Below are 25,093 nucleotides of genomic sequence, written 5' to 3' on the forward strand. Positions count from 1 at the left end.
GTCATAAGGCGTCTGAGCCATACACACTCAACCGTAGAGTTAGATCTTCGAGCAAGCTCAATGGAGCGAGCTTTTTTTTCCCCTTTTTGGGCCGCCCTCCCTTGCTCTCCTTCCTCCTCTTGCCGCCCATGTGCCTCCTCCCCTCCACTTGCTTCTCCTCCTCAGCCTCCTCCTCCAACATCCTCCCTCCCCTCCACCTTCTTCCTCCATCTTCTCCTCTCGACGTCATCACAAACATGATTCTAAGCATGCATACTAGTTAAATTTGTGCACAATTAAAAAGAGGACTAGTCTTATAAGACAAAAACATGAGTCATTTAAAAGAAATTTGTACATTTTCTTACTCTAATGTAGCATTGACAAGGTCCATACTATCCTTAAGCTGTATTCCTTGCATCCATCTAGCATCTTCAAAAGGATAATTTTTGAACTTAATAAGATACCGTCGGATAATCCTACCATGTCATAGTACCTTGTCTTCATGCCGAAGGATAGCTTCGGGTTGTAGCACCTCTTCTTGGTCTTCAACTTCGGGAGGGTCTTCAATAATTGGTTCAGTTGGTGGCTCTCCTTTGTAGGGCTTAAGTAGACTTACATGAAAGGCATTGTGTATGAGCCAATGGTTGGGCAATTTGAGTTGATAAGCCGTCTCATTGATGGGCTTCAAGATTTGGAAAGGACCATAGTATCTTTTTGCTAGTTTAGCATAATACTTTTGATGGCCCGTAGGATTTTTGCCCGTCGTTTGCCTAAATCGAGCCTTAGGAAAGTTGAGTAAGACCCAATCATTTTTTTTGAACATTAAGGCTCTTCTGTGCTTATCAGTAGTAGCTTTTTCCTTTTGTTGAGAGATGGATATAGCCTCCTTAATCTTTTGAAAAGATTCTTGTAGGTCACGGCTATACTCATCGGCGGCGAAGATCTTCCCATGTACTTTGAGTAGCAAGGGACTTTTAGGTCTTCCCTCAATGATTTCAAAAGGTGCTTTTCCCGTAGAAGTATGTACGGTATTATTGTAGGCATACTCTACAAGAGGTAATTACTTTTCCCATTGTGAGCGTTGATCTACTTCGGTAACATAAGTCTTGAGTAGATCGATTATTTTAAGATTGGCTATCTCACTTTGGCCATCCGTTTGTGGGTGATAGGCCGAAGAGAAATTCAATCTTGTTCCTAGATTTTCAAAGAGACCTTTCCAGAAATTACTGGTCATTCTAGGATCTCTATCTGACAGGATGGATGTGGGTAATCCATGGTGCTTGAAAATCTGAGATATGAAGAGAGTTGCCATTTGACGTGCCTGAATGGTCTTTTTGATAGGAATAAAATATGCTTGCTTGCTAAACCTGTCGACTATTGTCCATATTCCTATATTCCGATGGATAGACTTGGGTAATCCAAAGATGAAATCCATGGATATACTCTCCCATGGTGAATTTGGGATAGGCAATGGCTGGAGTAATCCAGGTTGCTTCCCTCTATCATACTTGGTCTTTTAGCATACTACATATTTTGAAACATACTCTTGTATGTCCACTTTCATGGTAGGCCAATAGAAGTACGTCTCTACTCCTCGGAGAGTAGGTTGAATACCTCTATGCCCCGCATATGGAGGAGCATGGGATTCATACATAACTTTCTCACGAAGGGAATGGGTAACACATAGCCTATTGCCGTGGACAAGATAACCATCCTGAAAGGTGAATGATTCCTCTTTCTTCCTCAAAGCAAGGGTTGACATTATGTCTCTAAAGTCAGGGTCAGTAGCATACTCATCTATCATAAAGGATAGATCATTGTGATTAGCTATAGACACCGCATTAACTTTTGGTCGTCGTGAAAGTGCATCGGTCACTTGATTGTGATTACCAGCTATGTAAGCAATATGGAAATTAAATTACGAAAGAAAATTTGTCCACCTCATTTGTTTGTCGGAAAGCTTGGTTTGCGTCATGAAATACTTGAGACTTTGGTGGTCGGTTCGTAGGATAAATGGAGTCTCCAATAGGTAGTGCTTCCATGTGTTTAGGACATGTAGAATAGCTAAAAGCTCTTTCTCATAAATGCCCAAGACTCGTTCATTAGTATTGAGCCTTCGGCTCTGATATGCTATGGTATGCACTTCTTGAAGCAAAACTGCTCCAAGGCAATCACCACAAGCATCACATTGGACCTCAAATGGCTTTGAGAGATCCGGAAGCATGAGGACTGTTTGGGAAGTAAGCTTCTCTTTGAGCTTATCAAAAGCATTTTGCTCCTTAGCAGTCCATACATACTTAACGTTCTTCTTAGTTAAGTCGTGTAGTGGTCTTGCTACTTGAGAGAATTTTTCTATGAAGCATCTACAGTATGCGCACATACCAATAAAGCTTCTTAGCTCATGTAGATTTCTTGGGTTAGGCCATGATTTTATTACCTCTAACTTTGATGGATCCATACGGATACCATCATGAGAGATAATATGACCTAGGTATTGAATCTCTTGAAGGAAGAATTCGCTTTTCTTTTGGTTGAGAAAAAGCTTGTTCTCCCTTAATGCTTGAAAAATCACTTGGAGATGCTACTTATGTTCCTCCAAAGACTTGGAGTAGATGATGATATCATCAAAGAACACTCCAGTGAATTTGCGGTATGGTCGAAAAATTTTCTCCATCAGACGATTGAACGTAGCTGGTGCATTAGTCAAGCCAAAAGGCATGACTAGATATTCATAAAGACCAAATGTTGTGCGAAATGCGGTCTTTAAGATATCTTCATCCACTATCCTTATTTGATGATAGCCACTCTTAAGGTCAATCCTACTGAAGTAGGTAGAGCCTTGTAGCTTATCAAACAGATCTTCTACCCAAGGCACGGGAAATCTGTTTTTGATAGTGATATGGTTTAGTGCTCGATAGTACACACACATACGGTATGTACCATCTTTCTTTTGCACTAAAAGGACTGGAGAACAAAAGGGAGAGGAACTAGGCCTCACCATACCTTTGTATACCAATTCTTGTACTTGCCTCATGATCTCCTCATGTTGAGCTTGTGAGACTCGATAAGGAGGTTTGTTAGGTGGTGAGCTTCCTGGAAGGAGGTCAATGCGATGGTAATCATCCCCTCGTGTTGGAGGTAATTCCATAGGGATATCATCGATGAACACATCTTGGAATCATTTTAGAAAATTAGACAAGTCTAACTCTTCTTGATTCCTACAATTTACATTTGATGAACACTAGTATCTTTTAGAGACTCTTTGACAAAAATCATGTACGCAGAAACTGAGCTCTTCATTGACTTATCAAAAGCAAGAGGATTTACAAGTGGAATAGTGTGACCACACTCACTAGCATCTATATACATGTTCTTTCCCCTATAGGTGAAGTAGATTCTCCTTTCAGGGAACTTCATGTTGGCAACCATGCGATCAAACCATGGCGCCCCTAGGATAGCATCCTCATGCTGGAGAGGAGAGATGAAGAAGTATTCTTTGTCGACATAGCTTTGGACATGAAGCCTCAACTTCCCAATCAAGGGAGTAACAGAGGCTTGCTGTCCCTTGAAAGCTGCGTCGGCCATTACCATATCTCCCATCTCAAAAGCTTGAATGCCCAACTTGGTGGCCAACTCCATTGATATGAAGTTCAGAGTAGAGCCAGGGTCAAACAAGATGAAGGCATCATGCTCCATTGATATGAAGTTCAGAGTATAGCCAGGGTCAAACAAGATGAAGGCATCATGATCTCTTACCTTTCCCCAAGCATAAGAAAGTGATGATCCTTTGCAATGAGCATCCTCTTTTGGAGCTTCGATGGTGGAAGCCCTAGGAGTCTCATTGCGAGTATTGTTCTTGGGGCAAGAACGATAGCCATGTCCTTGCTCTCCACACTTGAAACACTTATGGTCCTTGCGAAAAGCTTCAAGATCTTTAGGAGAGAGTTTTTTTTTACCTTTGTAAACTCCCTTCTCCTTGGACCGATTGTTGTTGTTGTTGGAAGTGACTTGGGAAGTATTTTGAACATTGGTTTTCCTCTTTGCATCATTTTTCTCTTTGTTTTCCATGGGCTTGACATTACGTGTAGCCCCTTGATGGAAATTGATGCGTGAAGCAACCATGGTGTGATGGATTACTTCGCTGATAGTATCAGGCCGTTGAGAGTTGATGTATTCGGCCATCTCTTCAAGTAATCCCGCACAGAATTGCTGCCTTTGCTTGGCAAATTCTATCTTTTGAAAGACGGTAGCCTTGAGATATAAGTCCCAAAACTTGTCTACGTACTTGTGGATAGACTCATGAGAGAGAAGCTTCAAGCTGCGCCATTCAGTAAGCACTTTGTCTTTTGCATCGCTTGCAAGGAATTTCTTCATGATGGAAACTCGTATTTCCATGTCTTTGGGGCTTCACCATTTCCACGAAGGCTAGCCCACCATTGACGAGCTGATTTTTGGAAGTGCATAGCTACATGGCGTATCTTGGAGGACTCTGTGAGGCCCTCGTCTCCAAAGGCCGCATCAAATTGCTGGATGAAGGCCAACACTTTGTCGGTAGCACCAAAGGTTCCATCATAGGTGAGAAAAGAGATACTCTTTCCTCCTTCCTTGAACTTCTTTAGCTTTTGTGACCTTCGCCATGCAAGAAATGATTTGCGATGTCCTCCCCTCTTGTATTCTCTAGGAGAATATCCATAACTTTCGTCGGAAGAGGAGGAAGGTGAAGAAGAAGGAGAAGAGGGTGACCTCTTCCTAGCCCTTTTCTTCCTTTGTTTCCTCTCTTGCCTTTCACAGTGATGAGGAGAAGGACTATGTGTTGATCTTTTCCTCTTGGCAAGAGTGGGCGATCGTCTAGACCGCCGTCTTCGTGGAGCCACATCTTCAGAGGAACTTAAACTTTCATTGCTTTCTTGCTCTTTGGATTCCTCCTCTCGAATGGGAGAGAGTCTTCTTTTGGGGGTCTCTTCAAGAGGCCTCGTAAGCTCTCTCTCCTCTTGGAGAGGAAGGGAAATTCCATAAGCACAAAGTTGTTGAGTAACTTCGGCTTGCAAAGCAGGGTTGCCCATAGCTTGCTGCAACCCAGTGACGAGATAATTCACAAACATGGGAGCATCATCATTAGCACCTTCATGTGAAAAATAAAAACTATCAATGTTCGTTCTACTCTCTTGATTATTTTCAGCCATGTTAACAAAATTTATGTATGTACTTAGTGTATGCTTTGGAAATTCAAAACCTTAGTTGCCACTCCTCTTAGCCTTTGAAAATCGGCTCTTAAGTATCTACACCCACGGCTCGAAGTGGTTAATTATAGAGAGTAGAGGAGTAGGTCTAACATAGCAGAGTTGCTGAGGGCTAGCTCCTTTCGGATTTCTTATGGCTCAATAATGGTAAAGCCGTGTAGGCAAGTCTAAAAATACTCCATTATTAAGTCCAAAGCTCTCGAGGTGTGCACCATCCCCCACATAGTGGGCTCAACAAAACTGATAATAGATCCTAGTTCCACTTACCCTAATATAATTAACAACATCAACCATTTATAGGCTACTTAAGGACCTCTCTTCTTAACCAAGAAAAGAGAAACCAAATGCTATGATACCAATGTAATGGAATTGGCCTATATAATTTGAGAGTAGCGGAAATTAATGAGAGTACTTTTGAGAAATGACTTTGTGAGCATATATAGCGGGTGAACATAATTGAAGATAGCAACATAATCATAGCAATTAGTTAACTTGGCATGAAAAATACTTTTGCAAGAGAGAGAATTTAGAGAACATGACAACAATTGAGGACCGGATTTATGTGGAGCCCCCCTCCAATAGGCATTTGTATTATGATTTTTCCCATTAAGAGAGACTTGTTACAATACAATCTTTGTGTTCCTTGTGACCTAGGTGATGCAATGAAGATGGAAAGCTTCATGCATCACAAACATAACATAAACTTGAAGAAAGCTTCAACTATCCCAAGACCTCAAACACCTTCGAAGGTGGAGAGAGCTAGTAGGGAATGAGGGTAGGGAAGAGGAAGAAGAAACATTTGTAGGAGAAAAAATTAGTTCCTCACTTATCATAACTCTTGTTGCTAGCATACATAATAGCATAGTAATGAAGAAGAAGGAGATGGCAAGCTTAAGCATTGAAGCATGGATCTTGGTTGGATTTGCACTCCATATCCAAGAGTGTTGATGTAGGCTCTCAACCTCTACTTGCTTGGAGAAGGAGAGGGAGCTCTTGCACTTTGCATAGCACACCATGAGAGTGTTTGTGAGTGTGTGTGGGTGAGTATACCTCCTAAGCAACCCCCTAGATTTCTTGGGTCGACCCCCCCTTGTAGCTCATGCTTGAAGCTCATTGGACCCCTCCAGGCGTAGCCAATCATAAGCAGGAGGCATTACAAGCAGCAAGGGTAGCCTTAAGACAAGTGTCCCCCTTTCCCCTTTGAGAGAGAGGGCTAGATAAATGCTAAATCAATTAATTAAATCTCCTAAATTATTATTGGACCCCTTGGGTGGCCAACCAATAGGCTTCAGGCACACCATGAGAGCAACATGAGGAGGAACTTGACAAGTGTTCCTTTTGCTTTCTTTGTACCATGCATGCCTTGTGTGAGTGTGTGGGTGTTCTCTCTCATCCCCCCTCATGTAGGGCTCGTCCCCTCCTTGTAGGGATTGAATATTTGACTTTTTGACACCTCAAGCCCCTCATGCATAGGCCCAGTTCCCACCACAAGCTTGGCTCTTAAGCACTTTAAGCTTGGGTTGGGTTCTCTCCTCAAGTGCAACCCTAGCATCTCAAGCATGTCAAGCACCTCAAGCATCTCAATCATTAAGCACCTCAAGCATATCAAGCACCTCAATCATCAAGACCTCAAGCACCTTAGTCATCAAGCATGACAAGCAGAACAAGCACCTCGAGCTGGGTCGGGTTCCCGCGCCTCAAGCTCTCAGCCGTAGCTTACTTAAGGTCAAAGGACTTTTACACACATTATTGGAGGTCTTCAATGAAGCTAACCCTAAGGTCTTATGCTCCATTTGTTAGCCTTGCTCTTTGATAGACCATCTCTCATTTGGGCTCGTTTACCATTGGCCCTGTGTTGAGATAGATCTTTAAGCACATGTCTATATCTTAACACTTGTTCCCGTTTATTCTCCCACATTAAGTGATCAATTTAATATGAGAAAATCATTTGGTTTGGTTAGATATTAGATATTAGATTTTATGACACTTCTACTCTACCCCACCAATCCCTACCCCTCCCCCACATTGCGATGTGGTTTTCTATCAAATTGAACCAGAAAGAAAACAATTACTCTGGCTTGGGTGCATGTTCACGCTATCACATGCTAAAATCATTTAGGCTACAATATTCTCATTCTTTCTCTCTCTCTCTCCATCCCTCATCTTCTCCTCTCTCTTTCTTTGTCTCTCTCACGCACTCTCTCTCTCTTCTGTACATATCTAAAACCAAATATATTAAAACAAAGATAGAGAGTGGATAGTAATACATGACCCAAATAACTATATTTATTTGATGACGTTAACAACTAAACATTGCTGTGGCATAATTATCTTGGTCCCTCATCACATGTACATATCTAAATCCAAATAGATTAAAACAAAGATAGAGAGTGGAGAATAATAAATGACCCAAATATTTTTATTTATTTGATGACATTGAGTTACAATATAGCAGCTAAACATTGTTGTGTACACAATTATCTTGGTTCCCTCATCACATTTTAGGATGTGCCATGACCGCATCTCCTCCAAGACCATGTGTCGCCTCCATTGTGTGCTCAACTTCCCCACCATGCGCTGTAGAAACTACAATGAAATTTTGGTTAGGGACAATGCTCTTAGCAGAAACTACATTAATACTGAAAGTTTACTAAGAAGTCGTAGAAGACAGTATTTGAAACCAATCACCTATTAAATGAATCCTATGACACACATTGCATACCTTGTTTGAAAGGCGTATTCTCGATACAATCTGATGCTAACCCAGGATATGCATGAAGACCTTCTAGATATGGGAGTAAATTCATAAGGAGCACATTGTCGTTGCTCGCTCCATCGTAACTCCTTACTGTGACAAGCATATGTGGTGGGTTTTCAATTGCCTTCTCAGGATTGTCATCTACTAGAATGGTGTCCAGAGGGTCCTTGATGTATGAGGCTACCAATTCAGATCTAAAGTTCTTCACAAACACCAAATTGAATTTTGGATGCTTGTCTTCACAGTGCCTCTCTTCACAGTGTCCTTGATGCAGGAAAAACTTGAAAAATATCTCACCATACCCAGCCTCTTTGTATTTACTCTTAAATAAATCGATAATTGGGGTGAGATTTTGCTCTTGCATGGAGCTCCAAACCCCTACATTGAATAGCTCAAACATCACCCTCAGCAATAGCAATATCCTTGGTCGTAATGATACACCCATTCGCAATACATTAAGAATATTTGCAACGTGGGAAGGTGCACTTTCCCACCACCACCGTTTCAACAGGACACCGTTAACATCGGACACTATGAGTTTCCTTTTGGCATGGCAAGAAGGAAGTGTGCATGTGCCTTCACGACGATCAATTACCAAATGGATCTTACTTAGCATCATATTAGGAGGGATACATAATTTTTTCTTTCACACTACTCGAGGAAGAAAGACACTTACCATTACATAGATGTTGCAATTCTTCCATTGACTCTTGTCAATCTAGCAATAGTACATGTCGACCCATTCGCAGCCCCGGACGTGCAAGAAGACCGTAACCAACATACATATATAATACTACATTACCCTCCTCTATATAGAAAGAGAGTAGCTTCTCGTGTAAAGTTGGACTTCTCTCCATGCCCCCTGAAGAGATATCATCATTCCAGATGCATGTCTGGAAATTTAGATAAGAAAATACAATGGAGGTGAACTTGTTGAAAACTCACGGCATACCTCGCCAAGGACAGCCATCCATTTTGAGTTGCCAATGACTGGTGTTGTAGTGATCACAGATAACGTCTGAATCACGCTTTTGATTCAATCTAGTGTAGGCACCAATTTTGCGAAATACAACGATTTCCAAGCATCGCATCTGTGGGACTTAAGACTCATAATGAGGACACACTCTATCACACACTAATTTTCCAAAGCAAGAAAATAGTTTTACCTACCGCAACACCACCATGAAGGCTGAATGGAGTAGCACACAGGACGATAGTTGTATGGTCAAGATAATACCCATTTTGATTTGCTAAGCTCGCTAATGCCCATGCATGTTCTTGACGAAATATCAACACTAGATTTCCCTTCTCATCAAGATACTCCCTGGCAATACAAAAAACCTTTGGATTTGATTGAGTTCAAAATGGTTCCCTTTGGGGATACTGGGTAATGTTATCCCGACGACGCTTGTGTTCGTTGGTAGATGACAAAATATTGCATCGCAACCTGCATCTCCCTTGCCCGTCTTGTCAGCTGCTCCCATAGGATCAATAGCTAAAACCACAAAATCTGACTTTAAAGAAATGAATATCCAGTTAGTAGGGTGAGACAGTAATACCAGGACTACCTCAGGTTGTTAACATACTAGAGCTATGTGCCAATGAATTGTGCACTTCATCGTGAGGTGGAGTGTTGCATTGCACCATGACATTTGGATATAACAAACAGGTAAGTGACGGTATTCTAAATAATTAAAGATATCTTCTCTTTGTTGCTATACACTTGCTCACTGCCAACAAGAAAAGCATGCTTTTCGAGGTGACCAATCTCTGCTACAGTAGACAATACAGTTGAAACTTCGGGTATTGCGCCATTCACATCATTGAAACTTCGGGTATTGCGCCATTCACATCATCTGTATCCACCCACAAAAATAAATACCTTGCTTACTGCACAACACATACCACAATCAATCATTCCATACTTACGAGGTAGACCGATAATTGTTGGCATTTCCTTAGAGCGTATGGCATCCTACAATCCTTCACTTTCAGTGGACTCCTGGCGGTGTATATGAGCAGGCCCTATATTAACTCCAATCTCTGTGCATTGTCGTTGTGCCTGCTCATGTGCCTCGTCATGCAGAGGAAGAACAGGCTGCTCTGAAGTGGTATGAGATGTTGGTGGTGCTTGTTTAGGCTCTAGGAAATGACTATGAGCTTCTGATGGCAATGGTTCTTGTTGTTGTTGGGGAGGTATTGAGGAGTATTTGGATGGTTTAGATTCTTGACGTGTTGTGGAACTATTAGGAGCTTGAATGATCCTCTATATACCCACAGATTCCATGGGTACATGGGTTGGAAGATGAGGTGACTTGATTAATGTGCCTTGGTTCTCTAGGCTTCTTGGTGGCTTCCATGCCGACAAGGGTCTCGGTGCTAATAGGTTCTCTTCCATTGATTGCGTGTCTCCCTCTTGACCTGCTTTAGGACTTGATGTACTAACCTTGTTTAGAGGCATCAGAGTATCTCTGTCCATTACTTGACCTTTATCCTTCTTCGCGCCTCTGTGGAGAGCATATAAATTACACGAGTACTATTAGTACAACCTTTCCATTCAAGCAACAATAAGGGTGTGTGAAAACTTGCCGGGGTAGATTGTGGGGCTCTTGTAGGTTTAGCAGTTGGAGAAGGCGGCACATCACTTTCGTCTTCATCATCCTCAAACTCCAAAGGACATTCCCCGTCGCTGCGCCTTGGTTCATGATCCTCCTCCTCCTCTTCTTCGTTATGTGTCTCCTCAGTCACGCCATCTTTTCCTTTTAGGGAATGTAGGTTCTTACCCTGGCAAATTTAATTTCACGGGTTGCAATTAAATCCTCACATGACTTGAAAATAATTTAACTATGTTTTTGTATGCTTTTACCTCTTCTTGCTGTCTTTTGACTCTGCCGGTCTCTGCCTCCTTGAATTGCTCCCGCTAATTGGGGGGAATGTGTCCTTTGCAAAGTCAATGAAAAGAGGACACTCAACATAAACTTTTTTGGGCCACAATGCTGCATGTTGTTCTTCCGTATACATGCATGCAATGTGCTTCACATTGAGCCACTCTTTTGTAACTGAAACGTTATCTGTCCAACCCATGTTCCGCACCCATCTGGTATATGTTTTCCAAAATATACTTATTGTCATCCACTCAAATTTTTTAGGATTTAGGAATCAATTAGGACAAGATTACATACCTGTAAAATGCCTGTTTGGCGGCCATGTTAGTACCCTTCTTCTGTTTCTGCTTGTTAGCTTTGAGTCCACCTTTCAATCTCTCGCACTCCACTTCATACAATGTGCCACTGTACCTCGATTGCCACTCCCTTATAGTTGTCACAAGGGTGTCGTTTTCAAGGAGACGGCACGATTTCTTCAGCAAAGCATACTGTCTCGTAGCCTCGTTTACAAGTCGATTCCACCGTGTCTCTCGACGTAACCAAGTGCAAAATACGGAGTGGTCATCTACATTATTACACAACTACGTTATTTAATACTATACTCTCTTTTTCTTGAAACATTTGTCGCGAAATGACCTTACTTAGTGCCGATTTTAGGCTTGGATGTAACGTGGCTGGGTCATCGCTAACCAAGGCTCTTAGCACGTTGCTACGATGATCGACTGGTAGGTCGGTGCTTGCAAGAATATATATTCGATCATCTGTCAACCACTTTGGTCTCCTTCTCCAATCTATCTCCATAAGCAATCTATAAACAAATGTTAAAATTTTTTAAGTAGCACGTGAATGTAAACTTAACTCCCTTTGAAAGAAATCCCTATTAGTCTTACCTCCACCACTCTTCTCCTAAGTTAGGATCCTCAATTGCGGATGCCCGTTGTCAGCCTTATAGAATGCGTTACGGTAATGGATAATGAACTCCTTCGTTGACAGCTCATTTCGCTTATTACTCACACATTGCAAAGCCTTTGTATACTTTGCCTGAATTGTGACATTAGTTCATTCTTTGTTTGACCCACTACATTGTCATGGTGAGAATAACCTAAAGGACAAAGAAACTTATCGGATATAGAAGTTGGGATAGCATGATAAGAGGAACCTTGTACCAGCGTCTTCGTAATCCCCCACGCTTATTCATTTTAGCATCTAATTCTTGTTGCAACCATCCTGGAACATCTTCCTCCAAAGCCTTAAGCAATGTATCCATGTTGGCTGTGCCCATTGCTCTTACCATACATAGCATATCTATGAAGGAAGTTTTTACGTAGCCTTTTTCATTAATCGGCAACAAAACTTACACCATTAAAAAACTAAGAAGCGATAATCATGCTATAGCTAAGCTTATGCAATTGACTAAGAAGCAATAATCATGCTATGCATAAGCTTATTGATTCAATTAGGATGCATTAATTATGTTATAGCTAAAATTGAAATGAAATCTATAAATATCAATACTACTACATAATAATTCCCTCAGGTTGTGACGTTCTTCTTGATACTCACATAAGTTTCACTTTCACAGATGAAAGCCTTGCGGAGAGAGAGAGAGAGAGAGAGAGAGAGAGAGAGAGAGAGTGAGTTTGTATTAAAAAACCCCAAAAAAGGGAGCGAGAGAGAGAGAGAGCGCTTACTTAGGAAGGCCTGTGAGCGATGCATAAATTGGCCTGTGAGCGATGCTTGTGAGCGAAGCATGAGAGGGGATGGAGTCCCAGTTGATGGCGAGCTAATTAGCCTTGGAGAAGCTAGGGTGGTCCGAGTTGAGGCGAGCTTAGGTTTGGCGAGGCACAAAAGAAAAAAAAAACTTAGAGGAGCAATAGAAATATCGCTATTGCTCCCTCTATTATTGTATTAAAAAAACCCCAAAAAAGGCTGCAATAGAGAGAGAGAGAGAGAGAGAGAGAGAGAGAGAGAGAGAGAGCTTACTTGGGATGCAACACCAGTTGATGGCGAGAGAGCTATGCATGCGAGGCCAGTTGATGGCGAGCGAGCCCTTAGCGAAGCACAGAAGAAAAAAAAAGTAGAGGCTCTCTCTATTTTTGTCTTAAAAAAACCAAAAAAAAAAAGGCAGCACGGCCTCTGGCTCGATTTGCTTACGTCCAAGACGAGGCCTTTCCCTCTCTCTCCAGCCCCTTGGCCTCCGCAGGTCGCCCTTGGCAGCCCCTTTCCTCCACAGTAGCGCTGCCCCCTCTACTGCATGCCCTAGCTGCCCCTCTCAGAGAGCCTCTTGAGCAACCCCTTATTTTCGGCCGCCCCTCCTTTCTAATGCATGCTGTCTTCCCACTTTACTGCTCCCCCTATCCAGCAGGTGGCGGCCCCTCTGTTGCTCCCCCATGCCGCCATCTGCAGTCGGCTGTCCCCTTTTTCCACTCCCTGCATGCCGCATACCCGCCGTCCCCATCTGCAGTCGCCTCCTCTCCAGCCACGTACCAACCAGTAGCAACCTCGCTACTGGTTTCTTATTTTGCTTTTTAATATAGCCATGCAAAAAAGTTGAAATTGGCCTACGCTCCCACACGATCACTTGCCTCCAAAGCGCAAGCATAACTTACCTTCGCACTAGGCAAAGCACGACAAACCATCAAGCTGCAAGAGACCAAGTATAACTTCCCTTTGCACTGGGCAAAGTAACAATAGTAATCTTCTTAGATTCTCAGTGATGAACTCCGCATCTTGGTTGAAAACTCAAAATTTTTTTAGTCCAAGAGATGATATGATTAAAGGTGATGCAATGGATGGCACTATGAAGGAGACAGATTTGCAATGGTGCCCTTGTTTGATCCTTCACAACTAACCCTGTCCATGACACCCATGACTAGTAATGTGATCACTCAGCCAAACAATGGAACTCCTGCCACAACGTTAGCTTTGCAAGAAAGCTCTTCTACCACCACTGACTCCAAGCGACAAAGCTCAGATCCTGCACCTAGTGGGAAACTATCCCAAGATACCTCAAAGAGAGAGAGAGAGAGAGAGAGAGAGAGAGAGCTCACTTGGGAATCACATGGAATATAAGTATACATTTAGGTATCTATATTTATTTATTTGTAAAAATATATAAATATATAAATATGTAAATATATAAAGGTATATATATATATGTGTGGGTTAAATATATATACATTTATATTTATATTTATATGCATATATATACATATGTATATTAATAAATAAATGAATAAATAAATCTCTCTCTTTATATATATGTGTGTGTGTGTGTGTGTGTGTGTGTGTGTGTGTGTGTGTGAGAGAGAGAGAGAGAGAGAGAGAGAGAGAGAGAGAGATTTACAAAAACGAAAAGTGTGTGTGAGTGAGGGAGAGAGAGAGAGAGAGAGGGAGAGAGATAGAAGAAGAACAGAGTTTTAATGTGGTAGGAAACTATAGAAAGAAACCTTAAAGATCTAGGGAGTATTGCTTTTAATATAAAAATTTGGGGAGGCAATAGCGACATCGCTAGTGACTCCCCTTTGTTTTTTGGAATAATTTCAACCTCTACCCTCCTTACTCTCAACATTTCACTTGTATCAAGGAGTTATATAAAGAGATGGCTCAATATAGCTTACCATTTTTTTCCATCTTTTAGTGATCTCTCCTCCTCTAACTCTCTACTAACCGTCACTCACCATCTCTACTCCTCTACCTCTCTACTTAGCATGAGAGAGAGAGAGAGAGAGAGAGAGAGAGAGAGAGAGAGAGGTAGAGGGAGAGAAAGAGAGTGTGGGTGTGGGGGGAGGGGTGGAGATAGACAAGTGAGAGAGACAGAGAGACAAAATCAACAAAATAAAGAGAGAGAGAGAGAGAGAGAGAGAGAGAGAGAGAGAGAGGATGAGAGAGAGAGAAAGAGCAAGCAAGAGAGAGAGAGAGAGAGAGAGAGAGAGAGAGAGAGAGTGGGTGTGGGTGTGGGTGTGGGGGGAGGGGTAGAGATAGACAAGTGAGAGAGAAAGAGAGACAAAATCAACAAAATAAAGAGAGAGCGCGAGAGAGAGAGAGACAGAGGATGAGAGAGAGGAGGTCCTTGAGTAGCGAGAGAGAAAGAGAGAGGAGGGAGGGAGAGAGGGCAGAGAGAGAGAGAGAGAGAGAGAGAGAGAGAGAGAGAGAGAGATCGAGAGCGAGAGAGAGAGAGTAAGAAAGAGAGAGGGAGAGGGAGAGAAAGGGAGAGCGTGTTGGGGGGAGGGGGGAGAGAGAGACATGTGAGAGCGAAAGAGATAGGAGAGAGAGAGAGAGAGAGAGAGAGGAGGTCCTTGAGTAGCCCACTAGAAAAAAGAGTGGGAGGAGAACCGGCGGCAATGGGCGGTGATGGTAGGAGGAGGAGTGGCAGATGGTGGTAGTGAGTTAGCACCACCAACCACCAGTGGTGGGCTAGGGTGTTGGTTGTCATGGGTGGTAAGGGGCGGCAATGGGAGGTAGAGGTGATGGAAACAAAACAAAAAAAGATCGCTCTAAAGCTCGCTCCATAACCACCCCCTCAAAAGAAGTGCTCTTGCTCCATCTCTATCTCCTTCTCCTTCGTGTGCACACAGGTGTGTGTGTGTGTGTGTGTGTGTGTGTGTATGCTTGAGAGAGAGAGAGAGAGAGAGAGAGAGAGAGAGAGAGAGAGAGATCATTGCAACGGTGTCGGCGACGGCGAGGCGGTTGAGTGCGACATCGATGACGACTCCTTCTTCTTTTCAACACATGATCCTTCACAACGGAAGCATTGAGCGGTGAGTGACACACCCCTACCCCTTTGAGCTTGTTAGGATCTTCTAGTTGTGTGTTTGCAGCCTTTTAATGAGGCTTGCACACATTGCACAAGCAAGTTCCCACCTTCAACACGTATGGCAAAGCGTACATTTTTGGTACCGTTGCCAGGAAATGCCTTGCATTAAGCTTGAGGAGCACTGAGTGCTACCTCTGGAAGCCTTTCTTCCATCTTTTTTTGTTTTTTCTTGTGTTGTGTGAGGACTGTTAAGTGGTGCAATGGGCGGATTAGCAGGTTTTTGTTATCTATTGTTAAGTGACTATAAAGGACAGATTAATAGGTTTTTGTCAGCTTATGTTAAGTGGCTGTAAGCTTTGTTGGTGCTGCATTTTTGTTAGGTTTGCAAGATCTGTAATGTGCAGGTATTAGTAGATTTGTTAGTGAGTGTAGACAGTGAGAAGTAGAGTAGACAGTGCGAAAAGAGTTGATTGTCTGTGAGTGTGCAGTGTGCTATGTTTGACAGTGTGTTAGCAAAGGTAGTAAGCGTTAATTAGTTGTGTAAGTTGAAAAGAGGTTAGACAGAGCTCACAGGAGCTATTGTGTGCACGTGGGAGCTCCGCATCAACGCAGCCACATTATCCTCAAAAAAAGTATTTGGGACTAAAAAGAAAACTCAAAATAAACATTAAAAAAACCTTATCTTAAAAGGAAGGATCGAGATCATTCCCCGAAACCAGAAGCCCGAGCCCGAGTGTGAGTCTGAGCCTAGGCCCAGGTCTCACTCCTCAGTCTTATGATATACTATACACACCACTTTATATATAAGGACTAGGACCTCAAGTGAAGGGAGGGCATGTGGGACAAGTTCATCAAGTCCTCCACCATCCCCTTCACACTCACCCTTTAGACTTAATAAATCTAGCCCTCTCCCCACCTAGGAAAAGACTAGTTTTAGGATTTCGAGGGCTGTACGTAACCAAATCGGGGGCTATAATTTATGATGTGTCCCTCTAGCCAAGATGCTCATTTTGAGCTATCACACGCCATATTTTGTGGCTTGGTTTAAAAAAAGGGACAAAAAATAACAAAAAATGTGGGTTTTAAATACCTAAAAAACTAGGTGAGCGGCCTTCACAAGCACTCACGAACACCTCTAGAGTGTTGAGCTCACATGCACCTATGCTCTGGTCGTGTGCTAGAGAACGAGCACATAGAGAGTCTCTGTTTACGCGTGCACTCATTATTCCTCTACCTTAGGCTCTAGGCCCTCAGTGGGAACCCAAGGTAGTACCACTTAGGACCCACGTATTGCATCTAGTGACTCTTCCTCTGACTACGATGTCATGGAGGGTTACCCAATGCTTAATCCTGATAGCTCAGGCCAAGACATGCACACGGTCCGGGCCGAGCGTGCTTAGCCACTTGAAGAAAACCTTTAGTAGAGACACTCACTCCGAACATGGGGCTAATGAAGTAAATGAGGGGGGTGGGAAAGTAAATTCGCCAATCATGACCAATGTAGAGCCCATGTTCCTAGAGAGTGTACACGTGAATACTCCATTCACTGCACCCTCTGAATCTTCAGATGTATTCCCCTCCGAGGTTATACTACCTGATGGGAGAAGCCTTGCCAAAGTGCAAGAGGTTGAGTGATATATCCTTGTAGCAAGGGAAAAGGAAATTGAGAGCTTACGCAAGGCGGAGCAACGAAGAGAGTTAAAAGCAAAAGCCCCTATGTTAACATCCATGCTAGGAGAGCAATTGAGTGCTCTTGAATTAGCGACCACTAAGGGTCAACCCATAGAGAGCCACATTGCATCTAGTTCAAAGGACACCCCTAGCACCTTAATCCTAGATGGGGTGTTCCTAAATGAGAATTGAGGATATGAACTAAAAATGGAAACTCTAACCAACCTATATACAGGTCACACCTATCACGTGGGTTGGTTAGATGTCCTACAATCCACAACAGGTGCTACTAGTGTAGATGATCAATAACAAAGAATTTGTAGGTCATCCATAGGGTTATTGAGCTAGACACTACAAGAGGTTGTGTGCACTTGTGACGCTGTTAGCGATGAAAATACATTGGGTTTTTATACTCCTCGACGTCGCTAAGACCGTCGCTAGCAGTGTCGATACGGGAACATCGCTATATGCGTCACTATAGAAGTCGCTATATAGCGATGCCTATAGTGACGATCATAGCAATGTTTACAGGCCACCTATAGCGACGTTCATAGTGACGCTACAGAGCCTTATATAGCGACACCCGAGAGAAAAAAAAAATTTGGTGGTAGGGCATTGAATGCCCTGCCACCCATCAACCATATTGAATGTTTCAATAATAGAGTAAACCTAAATGAATCCAAGATAAGCCCAGATTCACCTTTGAAAGAAAGTGCAAGCTTAGATATAGACCCAAAGTAGTCACCCACAAGACAATATAACCATTAACTCCATCATCCATAGTATTGTTTGCAGAATAAAGGTACAAAACTGACAAAAGTAAATTGATGAAAGTAAATCACTGACACTTGTACACATCATAGGCAAAATCACTTGTCTGTTAAACTTTGCAAATGTAATAGTTACAACAGCTAGCATTGTCATTATTGAAAAACTATACATGGTTTCCAATAGTTACAAAAAGACGTATAAACGTCATCTCATGATACATATGCTATGACATAAAGAAACTAATGCTATCTAGCTACGGCTAGACTGGCGTCGTCTAATCAGATGTCTCATCACGTCCAAGGGGCATATCTGTTGGATTCTAAAAATAAAAACAATAAGATAGCTTTCTGTAAGTATAAGCATATAATTTATAAAACAATACAACGAATAGAAAAGAGTAAACCCTAATACTAACCATGCCGCCGCGATAACTCAGAATGTCCATCAAGGCGTTTAACCCTTTCTGCCTGCGTACTCACGCTCGTACGGTGTGGGGTCACATCGTGTCATCGACCACTGTCAAAACATAGAAAGAATCCATTATGTTAGAATTTAAAAACCCCTAAACCCTAAACTATCAAACCTAAAGAGCAATGCAAAAACACTTACAAAATCGGCCTCAAATGATGCCCACCCGCCGCTCCCCAAGTGGTACAAGCTCCCTGCCTCTACTCGCACTTTGGTTGCCTCTTTTTGTTGCTTCCACTTGTCAGGATTCTCACGCGCTGCTTTCTTTGCATTCTTCCAATCTTCTTTGGCTAGCCAATCTGGTCTGTTCCACCCATGCTTAATTGCTTTTTGCACTTCGAAACGCTTGTGCTTGCAGTATTCGCGTATTCGAACCTTCATCAGGTCTTCATTGAAGCGATCATCCCGTGTTGAAATGGGAAACTCGTCATGCAGCATGCCAATGACTCTTATCTTTTTCACCTTCTGGCCTTCATCATCCAAGATGATGCCGCCGCTGAAGTCGATGGAGTAAGGCAAGCCCTCTCGCCGATGATGAATCAACTTGGGTGTCCCGGCACGGGTCTCTAGCGGCGTGTCGATGGGGGTACGAACTTCAGGTGTCTCCACTGGAGTCTGGGTCCCAAAGCGAGGAGTGTCGACTGGAGTGACTTCTGGAGGAGTAGCTAGTGGTGTGTAGCTGCTAGGAATGGTCGTTAGCCGCACAAAACCTGGTGCCAATGGCGATGCCGTGGCTGGTGTGGGGGCGGGCAAAGAAGAGGAGGGTAAAGAGCCTCGTCAAACACGAGGCGGTGTCGAGGTATCGGCGGCGGCATCCCCACAACAACCGCCGCCGCCACCACTAGAGCGCCGATGCCTAGACGAGTGTGAAGATCGTCTTGTTGACACCGAAGCTTTGGAGCACGCTGAATGCTCCGAAATAGAGGGAGACGCTAAAGCCGTAGGAACGCGTGATGGTGCTCCAGAGCAATGACGCTCCACGTACCACTGTCTCTGCTGGGGTGATAAAGAATAAAGAAACTCATCATTAGCCATACCTGCATTAAACACACGAATATTTAATCTTATTATTGAATGAATGGAGAAGAAAACATGGACAAGTAGAGAGAGAGAGAGAGAGAGAGAGAGAGAGAGAGAGGGGGGAGGGATTCCTATGTAGAGAGATTTCATTGAATTTCTGTGAATTTGTAAAAGCACTGTACTTCGGGTGCGACTGAAGCTGCATCGCGAAGGTATGCTCATAGAAGTTGCTTGCCCCACCACTAAATCTAAATCATCGAGTGAAAGAGATGCTGAGAAGCAGTAGTAGTGCTTCTTAGTGTCTCTTTCACCCGATCAACTAAATCTAGTGGTGGGAGGAGCAGCATCTATACTGAGCAAACCTTTGCGATTGCAGTTTCAATCTCCATCGCACTCGGAGCGTAGTGCTCATCGTCCCTGCTTGTGAGAACATACCTAGAGCATACATACCTGGAGTGGACGCAAAGACCATTAAATACAATGATGCAATGACGCATATAAATAGAAATGGACAAAAAGCCATGTGAATACAATATTATTTATAAAATGGAGCAAAATTGTTTGAATACAATATTTATGGCTTTAAGAGGTCTCTCTCTCATCCTCGCAAAGCTTAGCATAACTTCCTATATCTATATAAAGCTCTCCGTTTAAACAGATGTCCTCCGTTTCATTTTGTAGATTCTCTTCATGCACCCCATAGAGAGTAGCAGCTTGATGCTCATCTGGTAGCACCTCAGCGGCTTCTGACTGAGCATCTTCTCTGATCTCCTCCATTGATGCCACTGTGATTGGCACATGGTAGCCTTCATACGTCCGTGCACTACAAGGGGCTACCTCTATGACGTACCACCAGTTTGATGCAGACTTTGTAGGATGAAATATCACCTGCCAGAGCCACATAACTTACATGAGAGCTTCCAAGCACATAACTTCTAAAATTGGATGTTAACTATTCACATACTTACTTTTTCACAATGCTCGGGTAGTACGAAAGTGTCTCTTAGGTCAGTCCATTTCTTAGTTGAATCCACCTCAAGAAAACTAGACTCTCCTCTATGCACAGTAGCATTGCGACCCTCCATGATTATCTTGAACCATTGCATGTCGAACAAGTCAACAAAAAATCCTTTATAATCGATCCTCAAAATCTATTGTAGCGTGTCGAAGTAAGTGAGTTCCGCCAGCATAGGGTCTGCATCAGAGGACCATCATCGATTAGAATCTTCAAATTTTTCCATGATTCCACAATCTTGAGTAAAATGCTTTTTGTTGATCCCTTCCATCCTAAAATGTCGACCTTTACACCATGTTGCTGTGTATGACTTATACTACAACCAACAAAGATTATGAGTGGTTGCTCAAACATCTAGAAAGTCACTAGTCATACATTGCAAAGTTACCTTGGTCGCGCAACCCCGAGAGTACTCCCACTCCTCCTCAATCACTTCTTCACCACACTGTTGTGCGCTTTTCAATTGGTTGTGCAACCATCTTAAGCTCATAAATGTTGGTAGGCTCTCCAGACCCGTCGGATAGTGCATCGGTGGTCGTCTTCTCCATCTCCACTCCATTCGTGCCCTTTGTCGCTCTTGCTTTGTATCCTCATATTGTGAAATCCACTTTTGTATCACTCGATTGTGATGCATGGAAAGTCGGTTGATTTTAGCCTCTAGATGTTCCATCATCTCTTCTCAACACCGAGATTGCACATGACAATCCCAGGTATGCGCTCATCATCTATGGTTCACCATAGCGTATCCCGGGCTTTATCAAATCCGTCTAGCCACTCTCCAATGTACACTAGGGACTCTGATACCAGCCAACCTTCTGCCATGCTACCCTCCGGACGTGACTTCTGACGCACATATCCCTTGAGCTTTTTCATGAAACGTTCTAAAAAGAACATCCACCTGGAATGTACTGTGCCAGCTATTTTCACCTCATCAACTATGTGAACAAGAAGATGCACCTGAATGGTTAGCATGGGAGTAGAAAAGTGTTTCTCAAACATGCACACAACCTCCGCAGCATTTAGTTTGGCAAATGGTATGGAGTCTACGTTGATCTCCTTTTGTTAGATCCATTGCACCAACTTCGCAAGTTTGTAGATTGTGTTACAGACGTCAAGAGACAAACATCCCTCAATGGCCATCGGTAAAATAAACTAAAAAACACGTACAACAATGATATTCAAGTCCACACACGAATTTGTTACACAATTCCCACTATGAACATACCTGACACATTTTATGCCAATCGTGTGACTTCAAACCGATAACCTTTCCTTCTTTAGTAAAACACGTTCGGAGCAAGTGCATTACGCCAGTGGGGGTCCACACAGATCAAATGTTCTCTTTTACTTTGCATTCTTGGACTCCTGTGAAAATCTATGGCACTTAAGGGAGTTTTATCGATCCATCGGATGCTGTCTGCGGCCAATATTGCTCCATACGATCCACATTTCTAAGGTCAACCCTGGCTTTCAAAGTATCTTTCTTGCCGGTCAGATGGTCCCATAGCAGATTACCCACATTCTTGAATATGTGCATTGGATCGAGCAAGTGATTGATCATGAGTTGGGGCCAATAATATTGGTAACCCATACCATAGAGAGAGTCTCTTTATCCTTGGGGGCAAACCCGCATCACACATCTCCTTCTGCTCTAACCATGCTTGTGCAGACATCCTTGGTGGCTCTCTTCCCAAAAAGCCATCGTGTAACACATGATTCTTTGGAAGATACGCTTGATGACCTTCGTAGGTTTGCTTGTTCAATGAGGACGCCTGATGTGTATTCAGTCTAGGTCCACATGTGACACATGCTCTGTATCCGCTTGTTTGAATCCATGCATGTATACACACGATAATAGATATGCTTGAGAAAGACCAAGATTTACAGTGTTTGAGTTTAAGTGTAAGTCACCTAAGCATTTTGTTAGTCCGGAATAGTCATGCATGGTCCACATTAGAATGCCCCTGATCAAAGCATTCTGTCGACCTATGTCGACTCATATACACCACTTCTATGCCAATCCACAATTGTTGTAGCTCTTCCAATAGTGGACGAAGATACACATCCATATTCTTCACTTTATACCACCCTAACACAATCAAGCTTAGCCATAGGTACCCCTTCTTTGTAGTCAACCACAGGGGAATGTTGTAGTTGACGATGACAATGGGCCATACACTGTAAGATGTTGATCTTTGACCAAATAGATTTACACCATCCATAGCCAGGCCTAGGTGAAAATTTTGAGCTTCCCTAGCAAAATCCGACCATGTTTCATCTATATGTTTCCAGGCTGCACAGTCTGCAGGAATCCGTAGCACACCATCCAAAGATTTATTCTCCTCGTGCCATGATGTTAGGGTGGCCATGGACTTACATTCGAAGAAATTCTTGATGCGAGGAAGTAGAGGAAAATGTCGCAAAACCTTTTGTGGAATGTTTGTTCCGTGGAGATCTACTCATATCTCTCGGAATCACATTTCAGACACTTCTCCATGTCTATGTATTCCCCTCTGAAAAGAATGGAGTCGTTAGGACAAGCGTGGATTGAATTGTAATCCATCCCCAAGTTTTGCAAGATCTTTCTTGCTTCCTCTCTTGGATCTGGCATCACATTATCAGCTGGCAATATGTGCTCTTTCAGCAATCTACACATCGAAAAAAATACGGTACAATAGTGTAAAAATCTATCAGATCATTATACATCTAGAGTTTTTTATTAAAGTAAACACATTGTAATAGATCAACAGAAAAGCATTGTGACGCTAGTGTCACTCCATCCAAACTTGGTCTGCATGTTGAGAAGAACCAGGAGCGCCTTCAATCTAGACACACGTGCTCCATCATACAATGGCGTATCGGCTTCACTTTTCATATCATCATAGATAAGCCTTTTTGAATCCATGATAGTCTCGATCATTTCATCGATCTCGGGCTCAAACATTGCCTCGTTGGGAATGTGGTCTGCATGATCTTCCCCCGAGCTGTCAGAGGCTACATCATGTGGCCTCACATATGCTACTTGACCAAAGCGCCTACGGAAACCTCTATTGGGTTGCAAGTTACTACTTGTTGGCCAGTGTCAGAGTCCGACGAGTTATAATTGGAAACAACTTGATCTATAATAGATGGATCGAACTCTCCAAATTCGTGAACGTGCTGCAAAGAAACACGTCTTGTCCATTGTACAACATGCTTGCATTGATTACAAGGACATAATATCCTCGTTGCGAGATAGGTGTTTTGGTTGGACGGTGTGGGACGCATGTCAAACCTCACCATCCTATCTTATTGCAGTATTAGTGAGAACCACTATTAATTTGTCAAACCATGGGACGAAGCTGACTCGACTAGTGCATAGAGGCTACAAGAGGTTGTCAATATCTTGGAAAACAACTAACAACTCGCATCTAACTCAAGCTACACTCAAGTGACTGAAATCACCAAAAACCAATCGCTCATCAGCAAGAAAATCACATCCGTTACAGCATCAAATGACATCCAAACGTAACGAAACTTCTAGGACAAGTTTATAAGACCTAAGCACACATGCTTAGGTCTTTAGGTCAAGTTCCAAAATCGTGATTATTAACAACAGTGGATTTTTGACCTAGCCATTTTCGACCCATAATGCATCTAAATTCTTAGCAATGATGCCCCAATACCCCGCCTATGCTTAGTTTTTTTATTTAAAAGTGTAAATTCCTAGTTATGATGAAATTAGGCGGCATGTCAACGACGCGAAAAGATACGAAATATTGTGAATGGATTACGTCAATGCGTAGGGCTCTTACCGGTGGTTGCAATGCAACAAACGCATTTGCAATGTGACAACTGGAGATGGAGTAGGAAGCGCAAGAAGGAGAGAAGTAAGCATCGTTAGCTCAGGCGTGTATTTCTTATCCAAAACTTATAAAAAACTTACAAAAATTGGCTTTTATACCTTAGCCAAGGTTTTTGAGTGGTCAAAACTAATAATCTGGAGTTCTACCAAAGTTGGGAATTGACTGGCTGATACAATCTGGAAGCTTGTAGCCCCGGATCATTAATTACAAAGATTACCAAGAAAATAGGAGTTACAATATTTTCGATTTATCAAAATAATAATTGTTTTACAAGGAGAACTCCGAAAAATGGTGTCCACGTTAGCAGCAAAATGGTGTCCGCGTTAACTTGCTGCTAACATCCCCCCCCCCCCCCCCCTCGCATGTGTCATCCCTTGACATAGCTTTATGGGCTGAAGTAGTCTTCCGGTTGACGGTGGGCGGGGCGGTCTTTCAGTGCTTCCAATGCCTTTTGCTATCTGATTCTTCGTTCTTTGTCAAGCACTTGCAAAAAATTGCATGGTGACTTAGTTTTTCAGTTCCACCGCTGAGTAGCCTACAAATTTGGATGTGAGGTAGCTTATTATCGACGTAAATATTTTTGTTCTCCAGGTGAAGAATCCAGTGTAGAATGCTTCTTCAATGGCTAGCATATTATCCAAGGACAAGAACATGCATCTGGCATAGAATCCATAAAGAATTTTTG

General features: G+C 42.8%; 1 protein-coding gene across 1 annotated transcript; it reads right to left on the reverse strand.

Annotated features, from left to right (window-relative positions):
* Window positions 1-7,921: 7,921 nt before the first annotated feature.
* Window positions 7,922-12,142, reverse strand: LOC147429124 (uncharacterized). The gene is made up of 6 exons (XM_086496087.1): window positions 11,504-12,142; window positions 11,160-11,427; window positions 10,844-11,074; window positions 10,424-10,484; window positions 9,425-9,491; window positions 7,922-8,355 (listed from the first exon to the last, which is right to left on the reverse strand). The coding sequence occupies exons 1-6, from the start codon at window positions 11,661-11,663 to the stop codon at window positions 7,922-7,924; spliced, it is 1,221 nt and encodes a 406-aa protein (XP_086352213.1). The 5' UTR covers window positions 11,664-12,142.
* Window positions 12,143-25,093: the final 12,951 nt, after the last annotated feature.

This window comes from Adiantum capillus-veneris, chromosome 22, assembly GCF_014529385.1.
Source record: "Adiantum capillus-veneris isolate H3 chromosome 22, ASM1452938v2, whole genome shotgun sequence".
Classification (NCBI taxonomy): Eukaryota; Viridiplantae; Streptophyta; class Polypodiopsida; order Polypodiales; family Pteridaceae; genus Adiantum; species Adiantum capillus-veneris.